This window comes from Symsagittifera roscoffensis, chromosome 4 (genome assembly GCF_963678635.1).
Source record: "Symsagittifera roscoffensis chromosome 4, txSymRosc1.1, whole genome shotgun sequence".
Lineage (NCBI taxonomy): Eukaryota > Metazoa > Xenacoelomorpha > Acoela > Convolutidae > Symsagittifera > Symsagittifera roscoffensis.
Genome location: NC_087065.1, coordinates 60,420,815 through 60,441,854, shown reverse-complemented (window position 1 = coordinate 60,441,854; position 21,040 = coordinate 60,420,815). Strand labels below are relative to the sequence as shown.

Genomic DNA, 21,040 nt, shown 5'->3' with positions numbered 1-21,040 from the left:
GTCGGTGTCCTGGATGTTTACTTCGGGATTTGTTTCTTCACTGATAGCATTAACGTTTGGGGAATTACAGAGTCTTGCGTAGTGTCCTCGTTTTGTGCATTTATTGCAAATCTTGTCCTTTGCTGGACATTGTTGAAGGTGACCGGGTCCGAACGGATTACCACACTTAAAACAAGATTGTTTCCTGTCTCTATCTGGTCGTTGCGAGCTTCCCCGCTGTGATTGTCCTCGACCTCTGTTGTTACCTCTTCTGTTGTTACGGTAAGGGTCCCCACCTCGTCTTTGGATGAACCCAACTGGTTCGGTTTTTATGCCCGTCTGTTGAGAAGGAAATGACGATGAACCCTGCTTGCGGATTTGGATTTGGTTTTCCAGTCCCTTTTCCCTGCGTATTGCATATTCGAACGCTTGCTCCGGGGTTTTGGTCTCAGCTAGTAAATCTTTTTGTACTTCATCATTTGTCATATTTGCTGTGAATAAGTCTCGGATAATTTCTGTTTCTAACGTGTTATTGTTGCAATTAGGACATTTGAAATTTCCTTTGATGACTAATTCCGTGAGACCGCAGTGGAACTGTTCCAGTGTTTCTGTTTTATTCTGCTTTCGTGTAAATGCCTCGTATCTGTCAAATGTAACATTATGGTCTTTAATGAAAAGATGTTCCAAACGATCCCAGAATGCTCTTGTTGATATTTCTTGTATCTTTAGGTCTGGGTAGTGTTGGTTCAAGCGTCTCTGACCTTCGTTACCTAGGCTTAGGTATATGTAGCTTCTGACTTTTATGTCGGCTTCCTCCCATGGTATTCCATCCACGGTGGGTCCCAAATTGTCCAATTGGGCACATTGGTTATCCCATTGTATCTTTTTTTCTTGATTACGTATTAACCTGTCCCTGGTTTGTGCTTGAGTTTCCCCTTCTATAGGAAGTTCATAACCAGGTTCGTGCGGTTTTCTTATTGCAGGTGGATCTCGTAACAGCTTTTGTAGGTTTATGCCATCTTTTGCGACAATTCCTAAGTAGAGTTGCTGGTTCCACTTCTCCCACTCTGTTGGCGGTTCCGCCGAGGCTTTTTGCCAGAATGGGGCGATACCTAGTGGGTTTTTTGTTGTGAGTGCTGGCTGCGCCATGTTATACCCTCAGCCGTTAGGTGAGGTATATACTGTGTAATCTCGATAGTCAAAGTCTATGCTTAATCGCTAACTAAGAATTGGAATACGAATAGATTGAGAGCAACTTAAATTCAGTTTAGAAAGTTAAGTCTGATTCGAATCTGACCTCGAAATCATGAGAGAGACAGAGACTCATAAATAACTATTGAATATGGTGTTAGGTTTAATAGGTACTTAATTTAGATCAGACTTCTATATAGTTCAGTTTACATAGTGTTACATAAGTATATATGGTTAGCACTTGGGATGGATGTAATGTTTTAGATAAACATAGTTCTAGTATATCCGAATGGATAACAGTTCATATTGGTATGTACTGTATCCGTATGGATAACACTGTTGAACAAAGAAGGTACACTGAACCAGACGTTGTCTTTGGTTTTGTTTTATTTTAAATTGAGAAAGTGGACCTTTTGTTCTGATATTTATCGAGTTATAACAGAGATATTGGGGCAGGGCATCATATGGTAGTAGATATAAACTTTGTGATAAAGCGAAAACTACAATAATTGATTTAAATTGAGTCTCTGTTTGCATGTCTTCGTTCAACGTTTAAGGCGCCATATGCTCGCTTTTTTGTATGGCTCCATCGAATATGAGTTGTTTTTTTATCTTATTCCCATACTCCAGGTCGGTATGATATGATTGGTAAAATGTGGCCGCTGTTAACATTTTGGCCAAAGAATCACAAAAACGACAACCTTTTTCCCTGGAACAACTTTTTCTTGGCACTCCTTGCCCGATCGTGGCAGTCTAAGAGGGTTTTTTGAAAGCAAGGATCCCAAAAATTTTCTATGTAATAAATTCCAAAACCTCGTTTTTCTGAAAGTGGGTTTTTGTGGGCTATAATCGGACCTAGAGACCAAGTTATGACCTTTTGTAATATTCAGACTGATGATATTATCACTGCACTGTTTTTTGAGGTAATTCATTCCAGTTTGTAACTCTGTATAATTTCATGATTGCAGCTTGTATTCGTCCATTTAGTCAAACTATTTGGATTTCTAGGCGTTCGGTAGATCAATTTTAAAACGGAAAGTTTTTACCGGACCCGAAATAGATTCGTGTGGAGATTTTACTGGAAAGAAAGATTCGTGTGGATTTTTTACTGGGCCCAAAATATGCTCGTTACCGTGAGTCAGTAGTTGAAACGATTTCTGATGCGTAACTTTTGTTTGCCAGTTTTCTGGTAGCTTTATCAAATTTTTTGTTCATTTTGACCAAGATGTATATTCGCCTGGATACTCCAATATTTTGGTGATGTATTGTTTTTGGTTCGAAATCAAAAATGACTTAGATGACGCAGATTAAATTTTTGAGCTCACAACGTCAAAACTAAGTTCTTTCGGAGATTTTCAAAAGAAATAGAAAAGACTTTTTTGTTAAAAGTTTGTGACCAAGAGTTTTTGCTGCTCTTGGTTTTTGGAAAGATTGCTGGATAGGGGACTTAATTGCATTTTTTTTGACAAGAACGAAACAAACGTTTTGAGTGCATTCGTTAGCTTTAATAATATGAAGGTTTTGTAATTTGTCGGTAACATAGCTTTGTTAAATTTTAGGCTTTCTATAACTTGTTTGATGGCTTTTTTATCGATAGTTTACAAGTCTCGATGACGATATTTTTGTTTTTCTCATTTGGACATGGATGTTTTTCAGATTTATTGAACACGGTACACCAGGTTTTTGTTTTGCGAGTACTTACTGTGTTTTACAGTTTGACAATGCTTCTCCATTTAAAAACTGAACCAGTATCGCCGGTTGTCCCCAATTATCTTTCTTTACAAGATCTTTCACTTCCTAGAAGGTCTTTTTTTTCCTTTTGTTGATTCTTGTGATGAATTTGTGAAGATCAGCATTCGATCTTCTTTGCACTCAGAAATTTGCTCTTAAGACTGGGTTGTGTATTAGGTTTTTTTGTGGCTAGACATACAAGAATTGCGGCATAGAAGCTTTGTTTCTCCATGATTATTCATGCCATTTACATCAAGGAGAGTAAGCGCAGTCTATTGAGTTGTCATGTGTAGATTGTACCCACTTGAGATTCAATCATAAGATGGTTCGATTTCCCTGATTGTTCTTCTGCAAGTCTGTGATTTTTTCTTAGCGTTATCGGTCATTTCAGTTTATACTCTCAATTTGAAGTTAGTCCAAAAATTAAAATGCAGAATCGTCTGCAGATGTCTGGGTTTTCCTTTAGTAGGAACTTGACAGCGTTGTCTAGTGAACTGGCACGAAAATAAAACTTGCCACGGGCTACTGTATTGAAAACCTTTACAAAAGTACAGCTTGGCCAGACCCCGGCTTTCAATAAGCAATCAGCGGAAACGATTTAATTAGACAAAACATCCAGCTGCCTTCAGTAATGCAACACCGTGACCTCTCAAAGGCCAGCTTTAATTAACCTCATCCATTTCTGGATGACTTTCTAAAGTTTTCTGAAATTGTTCAGATTTCTTTTTTCACCAGTACTAAATAATTATATGGGGAAGCAAGTTACGTTGTTTTGCAACAATTTTCACAAAACTTTACTTGCACAGAAGTTTTCGGGTTAAATTGGTTTACTTTTTCAAAAAGCTCAAAAACTCAATTATTTTGGTCTTATAAAAACGGTCGACAATTTCCTTGAATTTTTTGAGAAATTGCCCTCCCTCCTCGCTAAAATCAGATTAGTTCTGAATATTTAAGGATTCGATGTTTTTATCTCACGACTGCATTGGAGACTAAGAAGCTAAACGAATCCTGTGTTTGTCCTGTTTCAATCAATTAGAAACTTAAAATTTCATTACAAAGTTTTGTTTGTTTTTCAGACGTTGAGAAATCCACTGTTTACTCTACAACTGAAAGCAGCACAACGATGATAACAACGAAACTGACCACAACTCAGACCACAGCCAAGAGCACCACCACCACTGTCAAAATATCCACAGTCACTCCCTGTGAAGATACTATGGTGGGGGCGGAGCCAGAGGTCAAGGACACGATCAAGAACTGCGGGAAGAGCATGGAAGACAACATCGGGGGAGTCACCGTGGTACTCGCAGGAGCCGCAGAAGTAAGAGGGTTTTCTGTGAAAACGAGCGCATTTGATTCGGATCCTATGGGCTGTAAAATGAGGCTAGCAGCGACATCGGTCGTAGGCAAAAATAGGCAGTTTTGTTTTTTCAAACGATAAATTTTTTGCGAGGAAGATAAATATAGTTTTTATATTTTATTGCTGGAAAATAAATCATAATGTCATGATAGAATTTCGACGTGAAAACTTAACGCTGAGACTGAGCATAGTCGGAAGGTCTGTTTGCGTCTTCGGTGCATGTTTGTAACTTCGTTTTTTTTCTCTTTCACGACAACTTTTCAGCAACATATCAACAGTTGTTGGCATTTTAAAAAATGTTATTTGAATGGGAGCAAAGTCGTTCCAACCTGAAAAATGAAAGTGAAGGCTAAATTTTCAAAATGCATGCTTGCAGGAGCCGGCATACATCGAAGTTGTGCAGTTGAGGGGAATTGAGTCGCCTGACGAGGAGGAAGAAAACGAAGTGATGTTGGCCTTCATCACTTACGTGCCTGGAACTGACGGCGCAGAGAAAGAGATCAAATACGTGGAGTGGAGCGAACAGGATGGAAGATTCGTGGAGAGTCCAATTCCGGTAGGAAAAAGAAACTTGATTTTCAGGCGATTTTAGAAGATCAACATTTATTGAATTAATTTTAAAAAAGGATAGCCGGCTGCTGTGCTAGTAGCACAGAATGATCCAACCACCTCCTTAAAAGGCTACGCACAAAATTTTTTTAAAACTAATTTCAATTTTTTGTGCGTTGTATGATGAAACGATCTGAACGAAAGACTAGATTTTAGGCATATTGGAAAAAAGTTTTAATCGAAAAAATGACTAAATAATAAAAACAAAAAAATATGAAGTTTTTTGAAAAAGTTTCATTGGTTTGCAGAAAGTTTTTGAGGTTTTGAAGTTTTTAGTTCCCAAGATGATGCTAAAAAAAGTTTTTGAAAACTAATTTTACTAGATTTTTTAGGACTGAATGAAAAATTCAAGGCTCATTTACTAATAATCTGCGACTGTACATCGATAAAAAGCCTGCGTACTCGCTTTACTACCTCGAAAGTAGACGAAAAATCACAAATTGCCAACTGGCTTTTATCGACACTGTGATTTCAGTTCGACGATTAATTGTAGTACCTATTTTTGCGTGGAAAAAACTAAAATACACTCGAACACAAAACTCCTCGTTTTCAATGGTCGAACAATAATTATTGATCATTCAAAGAGCATATTTTAATCAAACTATAACTGTTGTAATTGCAAAAAAAAAATTTTGTTGCTGAGATATTAGCAGAGGTAATTCCTTTTGGAAAACCGAACATGAAGACGTTTAACTGCAGGATTCGAACCAGGTTTAAATTTGCTTCAGTCACCATGCATCCGTCTAGAATAGCAAACAAATTTAATTAACCATTACATTGAAAAGATGACAAAATTGAGTATTATATTGAATAATGGCAGGGAACATTCTCTGGCAGTGCATACGACCGCCGTCGGTCAGAGCCAGGTTCGAATCCAAAAAGTGTCGTCTGTATTTAGCCGTCGAATCAGCCAAATCAAATCTACTATCCGATGCTAGTCTTGTACCTTTTTTCAATTTATTTTCTGCAGAATGCTTTTGAAATTGAAATTCGAGCCATATTTGTTTTGAAAATAGACATTCAAATTGTTCGTTGTTAAATGAATACTTCCATTTCATAAGATTTTTACTAAACCAGTTTGTATGAATAGCAAAAAACGTAGACTGATTTTTATTGCATGTTTTTTCCCGGAATTCAAATAACCACTCACAAGAACTTAAAATGAAGGAATGTGTTTGGTACAAAAAAAATGTGTGGGCGACATACATTAAAATGAGAATGAAAAAAATCCATCTTCCCATTGTCCTATGTGTCCTTATACCATTTGTCCCTCTCACTCACTAGTTTATTCTTTCTTTTTTTTCTTTCTTTCTGTATTTCGAATCTTTTTTTTGCTCATATTCCACCTCTTCCGAAAACAACATTTTTTGTCTTGTGAGTGTATATGTTCGTCTCAATCGTGTTTTTTTTCTGTTTGGCCTAACTGTAGGCATTAAATTAGTTTTTCAAGTTATGTTTTTCTTCAAATGTGACGTTATTTCTGATGCTTTTTGTTCCATCTTTTGATGAAAGTGAGAAATATATATGCTTTGGGTGGTTTTGGGTGTTTTTTTTCCAAATCAATTTTCAAAAGACAGTTTTTTTTGCCGGCTCGATATTTTGACCTACGTTGCTGTGGCTGTCTGGTCACTCTGAAACGGGTTTGTCTATATTGCTCGTGTTATTCTTTGATCCTGAAATCGTTCCAAACTGAATTGAGCAAGCCATAGCTAATTTGTCTCATTAGTTTCACATACGACTTTCACATAAATTTACACGCGATAATATCGTGTCTGTACAAAACAGTCCCATACAAAACAGTCCAATACAAAACAGTCCGGAAAAGTATGAAAATGAACAAAAAAACTGTCCGATACAAAACAGGTCGAAAAACAGTCCCAAGTAATAATTGTTTTTACAAGCTGGTAGGTCGAGAATTGTCCTTTGTTCAAAAAACATAAAGAAAAAATTTTAGAGCCGTTTTTCGCCGCGAAGCGGCGACGCGCGCGCCCACCGGCGACCTTAAACCGGAATGTTTTGTATTGGACTGTTTTTCCTTCATTTCATGATTTTTTTTTTTACTAATTTGTACTTGACTGTTTTGTATATGCACCGATATTATCAGCCTGAAACCAGTTAAAGGACAGTCAGAACATTCAGTGTTTTGCTTTGATACGAGCAGGCTTTTTGAGTTTTCGCGCGCCCTTTGTTTTATTGTTCCGACTTTCGATATGAAAGTAACCGAATATTTGTGCTCGGGGCGGGGATTTTTTCTTCAGACAAACTTCGACTTTTTAACTAGCCATTTTTGACAAAAAACTTTTTTATGTCATTCAAAAGTTAATGTTGTCCTGAGCTTGAAGAAGTTGAAAAGATATTTCACTGTGATTATTTTTTGTAAAGTTATGGGGGTTTAAAGATTGCCATTTTGGCCGGTTTGGGACAATCACGCGCGATATATTTCGCGCTATTAACGCGTAAGCGGAGAGTTAATCCGTCTAAGAAATCGTTCCAAATTGGTTGAAAGAAGCTTGTTTGCCATAGTTGTTTTGTTACAAGAAGCGGAATCTATCCTTTTGTACTTCATATGGCGTGCGGGTGATGACTTTCATAAAAATTTTCAGTTCTAGAAGAAAAAAAAAATTTCATTTTGTTTCATTCCGTACAGAAATAAAATAAAAATACAGATATGCCTAGGGTTAATACATTTGTTGTGAGATTGCATATCTGTCCTGATCTGTATCAGACATGTTCAGACCTGGAAGATACAAAAATTTTAATGTTACAGAAAAAAAATAAAAATACAGATATGCCCAGGCCAATCTATTTGTTATGAGATTGCAAATCTGTCCTGAACTACATCAGACATGATCAAATCTGAAAAAAAATTTTTTGAAATTTTCTTATAAATTCACAACTTTTTGTTACGTGTCTTGTTTTTTTTCGTTGAAAATAGTTATTTTAAAAAATAACACTAAAACTCGTTTAAAATCACGTCCTTGTTTTCAGTTTTTGAAAAGCACGTAAAAAATGAATTCTACAGACGTAGAGCTTTCGAAAAATGTGTTTGTAATAATTCTGGAACGAAAAGTCGGGTGGCTAAAAATAAAAACCTGCGAAACAAAAAATGTTTTTCAGCTTTTTTCTATTATTCCAAAATAGCTTCCCCGCGGTCTGTAGAAATTGAAAAAAGTGTTATTACAAAGGATTCATTGTTTAGCAGGAGTATTATTTGTGCCACCTGATCATTGAATGAGAAAAATGAATCCGAATTAGCTGTTTGTGTCGTCCTTATCATTGATTGGTGGATGGAGGGTACATGAGGGGAAGAGTACCCTCCATCCCCCCACCCCACCCCACGTAACCACCCCACGTACTGTAGTATTGCATTTATAAAATATTACATTTAACTTTTACTGCTTCATAAACCTTAAAAGGCAGTCGGAACATTCAGGGCTTCGTCCTGATACGAGCAGTCTTGTTCTTTTCATCTTACTTTACTCGGCCACTTCGACTTCCGCAATCTCCCCTCGACCAGTTTCTTTAACTGCTTGCTTGCATTGTTTTCAGAGAAGTTTCTCTCTTCTTATCCGCGTCCTTGAGCTTTTTTTGTTGAGCAATGGCAGCTCTAAATTGCGCAGTTGAGAAGAGGAAGAATAACGCAAGCGGTGAGAGCAACCGGTCGAGGGAGATTGCGGAAATTAATGCAAATCAAGGAGGCCGTGTAAAACATGAATAATTATCGAAAAATCAAGAAAACTTAATGCATCAGATATAACGCCATATTTAAAGAGAAAAACAACCGCCTTGGCTAATCAATTTAAACTTGTATCAGAGAGACCAAGCTGGAAAAAACCACGATCGAAACGAACAGATACCTTGAGAAGAGTGTCGAGAAGGTAAAACGAACGTCGTGCAATTGTTAATTCCAATAGAAAAGATAGTCAACTTAATCTTACAAAGTTAGCATAGAGAGTGGTTAGAAACAGTATCCAAGGGTGACAGACTGTTCCAAGGACAAACACCTGCTAATCAATTAGTCTAGCACCAAGAGTGAACATTTGATTGACAGCTTCCGAAATGAACTCAATTACTCTATACAACACTTCCCCTTCGATAATGAAAACTTTAGTTAAGTAGAAATGATTTCGCTGGTTGACTTTAATGACTGAAATAGATGGTTGAAAATAGATGGTTGATTGATCATAGATGGTTGAAAAGAATTACTAGCTTCATATTTGGATACAATTTAGATTTTAATAATGACGACTTTTTAACAACTAAAAGATCACTGGTCAGTGATATCGATTGAGTTTTAAGCCACTAATGACTCACCCTCTCCCTGGGTTAGAACAGTTTAACGAAAGTTTTCTAAGTTTTATCGGTCACTTGTTTCCTTCCTTGTTTTGATTGATGAAGTCAATCATTACGCCCCCCCATTTTGGTGACCGCCGTTCTTTTGCGCCCGCTTCTTCTAGACGTCGTGGATGATGTCTCGTCCTGGCTCTCACCCTGGCTGCTGTATGAGACCAGCCTTGCTTTCTTGGATAAGGCTCCCTTTTTCTTGCTGGTGGTGATCGGTTTTGTTGGGTCCCCTGGATTTGACGTTCCTTGTTCCCCTGGATTTTGATTATCCAACTCGCCGCCTTGTTCCGGAATGGTGTCCTGGTCAGTTTCTACCTCGGCCTCTGGTAATGCTGTTGCTGAACGTTCTATACATGCTTCAGGGGTGGTAGTTACTTGCTGTTTGGCTCGTTTTACCGATATAATCGGTAGGTCCTCGCTGTCCTCTGACTCAGAGTCGGTCTCTTCGAATCGGCGCCCGGTCCTTTCCCGTTTCTTTTCCGCAATTCGTTGGGTTAATCGTTCCTTTACTTCGCGCGGAGTCGGCGGTGGTAATGTTGTTTGAATTGCTCGCTTTTTCACTTCGCTCAATGGTACCGGTACTACGGATTTGGCTGCAATTTTGGATTTCTTTGGTATGGGCTTCGTGGCCACTCCCGATTTCCTAAGCACAACCCCATTATCTAACGTTAGTGTATGTGTACTCTCAGATCTAATTTTTGAATGAATTTGTCTATACCTTTTTAGGTTTTTGTTTCCAGTGCGCTGAAACAACGATCCGGATGGTCCCGGTTGTCCTGTGAGGTTTGCACTTCTACGTATCGACGGTTCGTCGTCTTGATTTTCGGATTGGTCTACTGTAAGGCGTCGTGCATGGGTCCTGTTTTTGAGATCGTAGGCGAGATCTGATCTAACACTCCAGTTTGTATCGGCTGGATGGGGCATGTCTTGCACATTAGGATCGGTGGTATCTAAACAATCATTTTTTGTTTTTATAACCCGTGACCAATCCAGATTTTGCAGCGATGGTTTTTTAGTAAGATTCCGTAAAACTGTGTTTGCTTCTCTACCATGATGAGCTTCAAAGGGCGAAGTTTTAAGTGTTGAGTTTTTTGAGAATCTGAGAGCACCAAGGGCCCGTTCGACCATTTTCTCCAAGGGTTCAGGATTTTTTTCGTGAGCGAAGGTAAGGATAGAATTCTTAAGACTTCCAATGGTACGCTCGACGCACCCGGTTGCTCGATGGTCGTTTGCTGGTGATTTAATGATTTCAATGCCTTCCCCATTACAAAAAGCTTTAACCGCGTTTGACATGAAACTAGTTCCCTGGTCAATGTGGATTTTCCGTGGCACCCCGTGGTTTGATATATAGCTCTTCAAGAATTTCAATATTTTGTCCGATCGATTATTTCCACAGACCATTGCCGATGGCCAACGAGAGAACCGGTCGACCGCCACTAGTACATATTTTGAGGATTCATTTAAGTAATTGATGGGGCCCCAAAAATCTAATTGGACAGATTCATTTGGTTCTTTTGTTTCCGGTACAGATCCCAGTTGATTTTTATTTATTAACGTCTTTAAGTTCTTACAAGCTGCAGTACATTCAGGGCACCCTTCGGCAATGGAAGCTATTGAACGGTAGATGTAGGGATACCAGACATCTTTTGCGGCATCGAACATATTTGATTTCCCGTGATGGTACGCGTGGATTCGGTTATTAATTGCTGACTGAAGGTTAATTGGAATTGCTAATTTATCATCCATCCAAACTACATTTTCCTTCACTGAGAAATCATTGACGAATTGAGCATAATAACGGCTCATTTGAGTAACTTTTTCATGAAATTCAGGATCTTGTGTAACAATGAGATCGCGAATAGCGCTCAGTTGGGGGTCCGATACATAATTTGATTCTATGAATTTTAAATTAAACAGGCCAGGTAATGAAGTAGCTTTGTTAACGATCTTACAATTTCGCGGGATAATTGACATACATACAAGGTTTGGGTCCACTGGTGGTACTGTTTCTCCTTTGAATTCCGAGGGTAACGAGAGAGTTGTATTTGTGCGTATTGATCTTGTCTCTTTGGTAATGGCTTCTAGTGATACATTTGGGGGCAAATCTTTGATTTCGTCGCTACTACTATTTAGACTTGGATGTTGTTTAAGAAATTTCTGCCATTTGCGCATGCTGCGGTCCATATTGATATGTGAGTTTAAAACTTGAGGGCTGGATTTAAGTAAGAATTGATTTTGAGAGTTGGATTCAGATAATTTTGAACAACTGTGTTCTGATTGAATAATAGCCCCGACTAATCCAGTGCGTATTTCGCGTAGCCGTCGGCTTAAACCACGTGTTTGAATCTGATTGGTTGATTTCCGCTTACATGTTTTTCCGCCCTCTACCGAGTCGTTTTGTGACGAAACTTCCAGTCTATTTATAGAATGCTGATTATCCGCTGTACAAATTGGTCCCTTGGATGTATTAGGTCCCTTGGATGTATTAGGTCCCTTGGATGTATTAAAGCCAAGCGCAGTGCGAATTAGGTTGATCTTTGCCACCGTAAACATATTATCATACGTACTAATTGGCGTTGCTTCTCTACTTGGATGACGTGATAAATAGTCCGCCAAACCAATTTTAGCCCCCGGTTTATGCTCAATTTGAAAATCAAAGGGAATTAGTCGATCTAACCAGCGCGTTAAACGACTAAACATCGTTTTATTTTTCTTGTTATTACCGTTCAAAAGGGATATCAGGGCTTTATGATCGGTAACGAACAAAAAACTTCGGCCCAGTATGTAATTTCTAAAGTATTCAGCCCCCCACACAACTGCCAACATTTCCAATTCGTTTGTTGACTATTTCTTTTCCGCTTCGTTAAGATATCGCGACGCAAACAAAATTGGGCGCCATCCTTCTGGTCCTAACTGTTCCAACACCGCGCCGAGCCCGTTATGGCTTGCATCGCACACTATACGAATGTCTTTGTGAATATCAAAGTGCCGTAATTCAACAATGTTTGAAACTTGTTTCTTCAGGTTTTCGAACGCGTTCTGGCATTCAGGTGTCCAAATGTATTCATTATTTTTGCTTAATAGGGGTCGCAGCGATGCCGATGATTCGGCCAATGCCGGCAGATACTTGTGCAAACTATGGATCGACCCCATAAACGATTTTAATTGCGTCAAGGTCCGTGGCGGCGTTAGCGCCTCTATCGGTTCTGTTTTTCTAACCAATGGAGTAATTCCAGTCGGGGTTATTTTATGTCCTAGCCATTCGCATTCTCGTTGGGCGAATTTACATTTTGTCAACTTTAGGGACATATTTTCACGATCCTTTTTCTTTAAAATTTTCTCTACCGTTGCTATGTGGTCTATTGCCGTTCCCTTGGTTACGGCCAAAATATCATCGATGAACGCATGCGCTTGCGGGTACGGGTATTCAGCGAGTATACAATCCATTGCGCGTTGGAATTCGGCGGGCATTGTAGTGAGACCATAGAATCCGGTTTTGAACCGGTATGTACCCGTCGAGCGGCCTCCAATGAGAGAAAAATTGCACTGTATGCTCGTCTCAGCGTTTAGTGGCAGTTGGCCATAAGCGTATGTTAAATCCATTGTTGTGAAATATATGTCTCCCTGTTTTTTTTCGCTAATCGTTTGCCCAACCGTGTCCATTAGTTCCTCGATATTCGGCATTTGGTATTTATTCTTATGCACTTGTTTATTTAGTTCCCTCGACTCTAGTGCCAGTTTTACGGATCCATCCTTTTTTACTGTTATTACTATTGGGGACACAAAATATTTGTCCGAGCATTCAGATAATTTTTCGATATGGCCCTGTTTCAATAATTTGTCAATTTCGGCATCCACTTTTTCTTGCAACAAAATCGGGACTCGACGCCCCTTCTGTTGTACTGGGGTGAGGTTTTCAAAAAATTCGGCTTGTACTTTGTAGTTTCTTATTTTCCCTACCCTGCTAAAAAAATTTGAAAACTGCTTACTGAAATATGTTTGCCATGAATCCAACTCCCCCTGCGGTTCCAGTGCGTCATGACTGCCTTCTTCAATGGACATTATGTGGTCCCCTGGTGATTGTTGCACCAACTGGAGTCCTAGTTGGGGCATCAGATCTCTTCCAATTATTGATGGTCGGTTCCCCCCGATCACTTTTATCCTTGCATGGATCTTCCAACCGTTTGATTGTATTGTTACTGCCATTGTTCCAATCATCTGTAGGGGATTGTTTCCATAATCCCGAAAAGCATTGTCCTCCTCCGTAAGATTGTCCAGTTTTACTCCTGATGTGCCCAAGGTTTTCCGTAATTCCCCGATGGTGAAGATTGAAATTGGGAACCCGCTATCGATCCACACTCGAGTGGGTTTCCCATTGACTTTGATCGGCAATTGTGCCCCAGCAACTTTCAATTCTGTTACTCCTTTCCGTTTTATGGCCATGACCATATAGTCCCCATCGGAACTGCGAGTCCCACGAGTGCACCACTGGATTCTTGTTAACCCATCCAATGGAACTTGCATGTTGTGATGCTTCTTCGTCCGCCGAATTTTCTAGATGATGATCGTCGCCATTCTCCCGTATCATTCCTACGGCTCCCTATCCTCGCTGTTTTCCACGTTTCCCCTGCAGGTTCGTTCGAAGTGGCCAATTTTGTGGCAAAAATTGCATGTAACCCCCTTTGCTGGGCATCTGTTCAAGTGTTCCCTGGTGAAATTTTGTTGTTCGCAGTTATAACATTTATTGTTATTGGGGAGATTTCTGCCTCGATACGATCCTCGCCCTTGGTAAGAGCCCCGGCCCCTTGCACGATTGTTCCGGTAACCTCCACGGATTATTCCAACTGGTTCCGACTTTATTTGGATTCCTCCGCCTCCTGATGATGATCCAGGGGCCCCCACTGGTCCCGTGGCAACATATGATGATGCATACTTGCTACCCCTCTCGTACGAGAGAGCTATCCGGTACACTTCCTCAGGTGTTTTCGTCGACCTGCATAGTTCCTTTTGTGCATCCCGATTATTCATGTTAACAATGAATACGTCTCTTAGTATTCGGTTCTCTAATGTTCCAAAATTGCACCGCGCTGCCAATCCGCTGAGTACGGAGTGGAATTGCTCCAAACTTTCATTAATAAATTGCTTACGAGAAAGGAGTTGGTATGTTTCATATGTTTCATTTCTTTCTTTCTTAAATTCCGTTTCCAGCGCGTCTATCATCCGTGGCTAACGAATCGTCTGGAGATCCAGGTGTGGTCGTCTTTTGTGCAGTTCATCCTGCCCCTTTTCCCCCAGACACAAATACAGGTTCGAAATCAACACCATTTCTGATTCCCGCCGATTTTTTCCGTCTACTTCCGCGGGCAAGTCAGTAATTTGTGCGGCTGTGAGTGTCGCGGCGAAGTAAAAGTTCATCGGGTTTAGTGAGTGCTTGGCGACCATTCCCCATTGGAATCTGTTAATCCAGAATTCCCACATCATTGGCGGTTCCGTGCATTTTGCTGGCCAAAATCCCGTGATGCCCAGTGGATTCTTTCCCCCACCTAATCCTGCTGGCTGCGCCATGTCGAGAAGGTAAAACGAACGTCGTGCAATTGTTAATTCCAATAGAAGAGATAGTCAACTTAATCTTACAAAGTTAGCATAGAGAGTGGTTAGAAACAGTATCCAAGGGTGACAGACTGTTCCAAGGACAAACACCTGCTAATCAATTAGTCTAGCACCAAGAGTGAACATTTGATTGACAGCTTCCGAAATGAACTCAATTACTCTATACAACAAGAGGGCGAAAAAATAATGTAGTTTAATCATGATCAACATGGGCTGGCACGAGAATGCATGAAAAATCTCCAATTTTCAATACCCCAGCGCGTCATTGTGAAGAAAAAAAACGTTAGGCGGTATTGATGAAAACGAGAATGAAAAACGAACAACCTTTTACTGGTGTAAATTTTCCTAGAGTTGATTTTGCTTAGTGTATAGTTGGATTGTTCATGAGAGCGTTAGAGAAGATAGGTCCAATTAATAGAAAGGTGTGATCAAATTGCAGCAGCAAAAACTACAAAACATTTGAAATGAATTTGTCTATACCTTTTTAGGTTTTTGTTTCCAGTGCGCTGAAACAACGATCCGGATGGTCCCGGTTGTCCTGTGAGGTTTGCACTTCTACGTATCGACGGTTCGTCGTCTTGATTTTCGGATTGGTCTACTGTAAGGCGTCGTGCATGGGTCCTGTTTTTGAGATCGTAGGCGAGATCTGATCTAACACTCCAGTTTGTATCGGCTGGATGGGGCATGTCTTGCACATTAGGATCGGTGGTATCTAAACAATCATTTTTTGTTTTTATAACCCGTGACCAATCCAGATTTTGCAGCGATGGTTTTTTAGTAAGATTCCGTAAAACTGTGTTTGCTTCTCTACCATGATGAGCTTCAAAGGGCGAAGTTTTAAGTGTTGAGTTTTTTGAGAATCTGAGAGCACCAAGGGCCCGTTCGACCATTTTCTCCAAGGGTTCGGGATTTTTTTCGTGAGCGAAGGTAAGGATAGAATTCTTAAGACTTCCAATGGTACGCTCGACGCACCCGGTTGCTCGATGGTCGTTTGCTGGCGATTTAATGATTTCAATGCCTTCCCCATTACAAAAAGCTTTAACCGCGTTTGACATGAAACTAGTTCCCTGGTCAATGTGGATTTTCCGTGGCACCCCGTGGTTTGATATATAGCTCTTCAAGAATTTCAATATTTTGTCCGATCGATTATTTCCACAGACCATTGCCGATGGCCAACGAGAGAACCGGTCGACCGCCACTAGTACATATTTTGAGGATTCATTTAAGTAATTGATGGGGCCCCAAAAATCTAATTGGACAGATTCATTTGGTTCTTTTGTTTCCGGTACAGATCCCAGTTGATTTTTATTTATTAACGTCTTTAAGTTCTTACAAGCTGCAGTACATTCAGGGCACCCTTCGGCAATGGAAGCTATTGAACGGTAGATGTAGGGATACCAGACATCTTTTGCGGCATCGAACATATTTGATTTCCCGTGATGGTACGCGTGGATTCGGTTATTAATTGCTGACTGAAGGTTAATTGGAATTGCTAATTTATCATCCATCCAAACTACATTTTCCTTCACTGAGAAATCATTGACGAATTGAGCATAATAACGGCTCATTTGAGTAACTTTTTCATAAAATTCAGGATCTTGTGTAACAATGAGATCGCGAATAGCGCTCAGTTGGGGGTCCGATACATAATTTGATTCTATGAATTTTAAATTAAACAGGCCAGGTAATGAAGTAGCTTTGTTAACGATCTTACAATTTCGCGGGATAATTGACATACATACAAGGTTTGGGTCCACTGGTGGTACTGTTTCTCCTTTGAATTCCGAGGGTAACGAGAGAGTTGTATTTGTGCGTATTGATCTTGTCTCTTTGGTAATGGCTTCTAGTGATACATTTGGGGCAAATCTTCGATTTCGTCGCTACTACTATTTAGACTTGGATGTTGTTTAAGAAATTTCTGCCATTTGCGCATGCTGCGGTCCATATTGATATGTGAGTTTAAAATTTGAGGGCTGGATTTAAGTAAGAATTGATTTTGAGAGTTGGATTCAGATAATTTTGAACAACTGTGTTCTGATTGAATAATAGCCCCAACTAATCCAGTGCGTATTTCGCGTAGCCGTCGGCTTAAACCACGTGTTTGAATCTGATTGGTTGATTTCCGCTTACATGTTTTTCCGCCCTCTACCGAGTCGTTTTGTGACGAAACTTCCAGTCTATTTATAGAATGCTTATTATCCGCTGTACAAATTGGTCCCTTGGATGTATTAGGTCCCTTGGATGTATTAGGTCCCTTGGATGTATTAAAGCCAAGCGCAGTGCGAATTAGGTTGATCTTTGCCACCGTAAACATATTATCATACGTACTAATTGGCGTTGCTTCTCTACTTGGATGACGTGATAAATAGTCCGCCAAACCAATTTTAGCCCCCGGTTTATGCTCAATTTGAAAATCAAAGGGAATTAGTCGATCTAACCAGCGCGTTAAACGACTAAACATCGTTTTATTTTTCTTGTTATTACCTTTCAAAAGGGATATCAGGGCTTTATGATCGGTAACGAACAAAAAACTTCGGCCCAGTATGTAATTTCTAAAGTATTCAGCCCCCCACACAACTGCCAACATTTCCAATTCGTTTGTTGAGTATTTTTTTTCCGCTTCGTTAAGATATCGCGACGCAAACAAAATTGGGCGCCATCCTTCTGGTCCTAACTGTTCCAACACCGCGCCGAGCCCGTTATGGCTTGCATCGCACACTATACGAATGTCTTTGTGAATATCAAAGTGCCGTAATTCAACAATGTTTGAAACTTGTTTCTTCAGGTTTTCGAACGCGTTCTGGCATTCAGGTGTCCAAATGTATTCATTATTTTTGCTTAATAGGGGTCGCAGCGATGCCGATGATTCGGCCAATGCCGGCAGATACTTGTGCAAACTATGGATCGACCCCATAAATGATTTTAATTGCGTCAAGGTCCGTGGCGGCGTTAGCGCCTCTATCGGTTCTGTTTTTCTAACCAATGGAGTAATTCCAGTCGGGGTTATTTTATGTCCTAGCCATTCGCATTCTCGTTGGGCGAATTTACATTTTGTCAACTTTAGGGACATATTTTCACGATCCTTTTTCTTTAAAATTTTCTCTACCGTTGCTATGTGGTCTATTGCCGTTCCCTTGGTTACGGCCAAAATATCATCGATGAACGCATGCGCTTGCGGGTACGGGTATTCAGCGAGTATACAATCCATTGCGCGTTGGAATTCGGCGGGCATTGTAGTGAGACCATAGAATCCGGTTTTGAACCGGTATGTACCCGTCGAGCGGCCTCCAATGAGAGAAAAATTGCACTGTATGCTCGTCTCAGCGTTTAGTGGCAGTTGGCCATAAGCGTATGTTAAATCCATTGTTGTGAAATATATGTCTCCCTGTTTTTTTTCGCTAATCGTTTGCCCAACCGTGTCCATTAGTTCCTCGATATTCGGCATTTGGTATTTATTCTTATGCACTTGTTTATTTAGTTCCCTCGACTCTAGTGCCAGTTTTACGGATCCATCCTTTTTTACTGTTATTACTATTGGGGACACAAAATATTTGTCCGAGCATTCAGATAATTTTTCGATATGGCCCTGTTTCAATAATTTGTCAATTTCGGCATCCACTTTTTCTTGCAACAAAATCGGGACTCGACGCCCCTTCTGTTGTACTGGGGTGAGGTTTTCAAAAAATTCGGCTTGTACTTTGTAGTTTCTTATTTTCCCTACCCTGCTAAAAAAATTTGAAAACTGCTTACTGAAATATGTTTGCCATGAATCCAACTCCCCCTGCGGTTCCAGTGCGTCATGACTGCCTTCTTCAATGGACATTATGTGGTCCCCTGGTGATTGTTGCACCAACTGGAGTCCTAGTTGGGGCATCAGATCTCTTCCAATTATTGATGGTCGGTTCCCCCCGATCACTTTTATCCTTGCATGGATCTTCCAACCGTTTGATTGTATTGTTACTGCCATTGTTCCAATCATCTGTAGGGGATTGTTTCCATAATCCCGAAAAGCATTGTCCTCCTCCGTAAGATTGTCCAGTTTTACTCCTGATGTGCCCAAGGTTTTCCGTAATTCCCCGATGGTGAAGATTGAAATTGGGAACCCGCTATCGATCCACACTCGAGTGGGTTTCCCATTGACTTTGATCGGCAATTGTGCCCCAGCAACTTTCAATTCTGTTACTCCTTTCCGTTTTATGGCCATGACCATATAGTCCCCATCGGAACTGCGAGTCCCACGAGTGCACCACTGGATTCTTGTTAACCCATCCAATGGAACTTGCATGTTGTGATGCTTCTTCGTCCGCCGAATTTTCTAGATGATGATCGTCGCCATTCTCCCGTATCATTCCTACGGCTCCCTATCCTCGCTGTTTTCCACGTTTCCCCTGCAGGTTCGTTCGAAGTGGCCAATTTTGTGGCAAAAATTGCATGTAACCCCCTTTGCTGGGCATCTGTTCAAGTGTTCCCTGGTGAAATTTTGTTGTTCGCAGTTATAACATTTATTGTTATTGGGGAGATTTCTGCCTCGATACGATCCTCGCCCTTGGTAAGAGCCCCGGCCCCTTGCACGATTGTTCCGGTAACCTCCACGGATTATTCCAACTGGTTCCGACTTTATTTGGATTCCTCCGCCTCCTGATGATGATCCAGGGGCCCCCACTGGTCCCGTGGCAACATATGATGATGCATACTTGCTACCCCTCTCGTACGAGAGAGCTATCCGGTACACTTCCTCAGGTGTTTTCGTCGACCTGCATAGTTCCTTTTGTGCATCCCGATTATTCATGTTAACAATGAATACGTCTCTTAGTATTCGGTTCTCTAATGTTCCAAAATTGCACCGCGCTGCCAATCCGCTGAGTACGGAGTGGAATTGCTCCAAACTTTCATTAATAAATTGCTTACGAGAAAGGAGTTGGTATGTTTCATATGTTTCATTTCTTTCTTTCTTAAATTCCGTTTCCAGCGCGTCTATCATCCGTGGCTAACGAATCGTCTGGAGATCCAGGTGTGGTCGTCTTTTGTGCAGTTCATCCTGCCCCTTTTCCCCCAGACACAAATACAGGTTCGAAATCAACACCATTTCTGATTCCCGCCGATTTTTTCCGTCTACTTCCGCGGGCAAGTCAGTAATTTGTGCGGCTGTGAGTGTCGCGGCGAAGTAAAAGTTCATCGGGTTTAGTGAGTGCTTGGCGACCATTCCCCATTGGAATCTGTTAATCCAGAATTCCCACATCATTGGCGGTTCCGTGCATTTTGCTGGCCAAAATCCCGTGATGCCCAGTGGATTCTTTCCCCCACCTAATCCTGCTGGCTGCGCCATGTCGAGAAGGTAAAACGAACGTCGTGCAATTGTTAATTCCAATAGAAGAGATAGTCAACTTAATCTTACAAAGTTAGCATAGAGAGTGGTTAGAAACAGTATCCAAGGGTGACAGACTGTTCCAAGGACAAACACCTGCTAATCAATTAGTCTAGCACCAAGAGTGAACATTTGATTGACAGCTTCCGAAATGAACTCAATTACTCTATACAACAAGAGGGCGAAAAAATAATGTAGTTTAATCATGATCAACATGGGCTGGCACGAGAATGCATGAAAAATCTCCAATTTTCAATACCCCAGCGCGTCATTGTGAAGAAAAAAAACGTTAGGCGGTATTGATGAAAACGAGAATGAAAAACGAACAACCTTTTACTGGTGTAAATTTTCCTAGAGTTGATTTTGCTTAGTGTATAGTTGGATTGTTCATGAGAGCGTTAGAGAAGATAGGTCCAATTAATAGAAAGGTGTGATCAAATTGCAGCAGCAAAAACTACAAAACATTTGAAAAAAAATGTTTAATTTTGATTTTCTTTTTTTTTTTTAAATTATAACTGTTCTCCTTGCAATAATTTACCAGTATTTTTTTATTCCGCCAGGCTACAATCCCCGAGTCAATTGTAAGACCCGTAGACGGAGTCTGGACCATCCCTGTCGGTTTGGACTCTGACGGGGAAGCAGTGACAGCGTGGAGTGCCAACGAGATCCAGATCATCGTCAAGTCATGCGACGAGACAGATTTGCAAGTGGCAGTAGTCGCGTGTGAAGAAGGTAGCCAAATTGATTTCTCAATTATTTTTTTCAGTCCAAAATTATAGAGTTTTTTTCAGAGAATAAAGTGTAAATGATAAAAACGGCAATAAATTTGTTGCTTGATAGTATCTCGGTGT

At 40.4% G+C, this 21,040-nt stretch overlaps 1 protein-coding gene across 1 annotated transcript in view; it reads left to right on the top strand.

The window, feature by feature from the left end:
• LOC134844967 (mucin-3B-like) overlaps window positions 1-21,040 on the top strand; it is a 121,807-nt gene that overhangs the window by 68,991 nt on the left and 31,776 nt on the right. Inside the window, exons 52-54 of the mRNA XM_063861795.1 lie at window positions 3,978-4,222; window positions 4,638-4,817; window positions 20,750-20,921. Of these exons, the coding sequence (XP_063717865.1) occupies window positions 3,978-4,222; window positions 4,638-4,817; window positions 20,750-20,921 (597 nt within the window). The remainder of the gene's footprint in view (window positions 1-3,977; window positions 4,223-4,637; window positions 4,818-20,749; window positions 20,922-21,040) is intronic.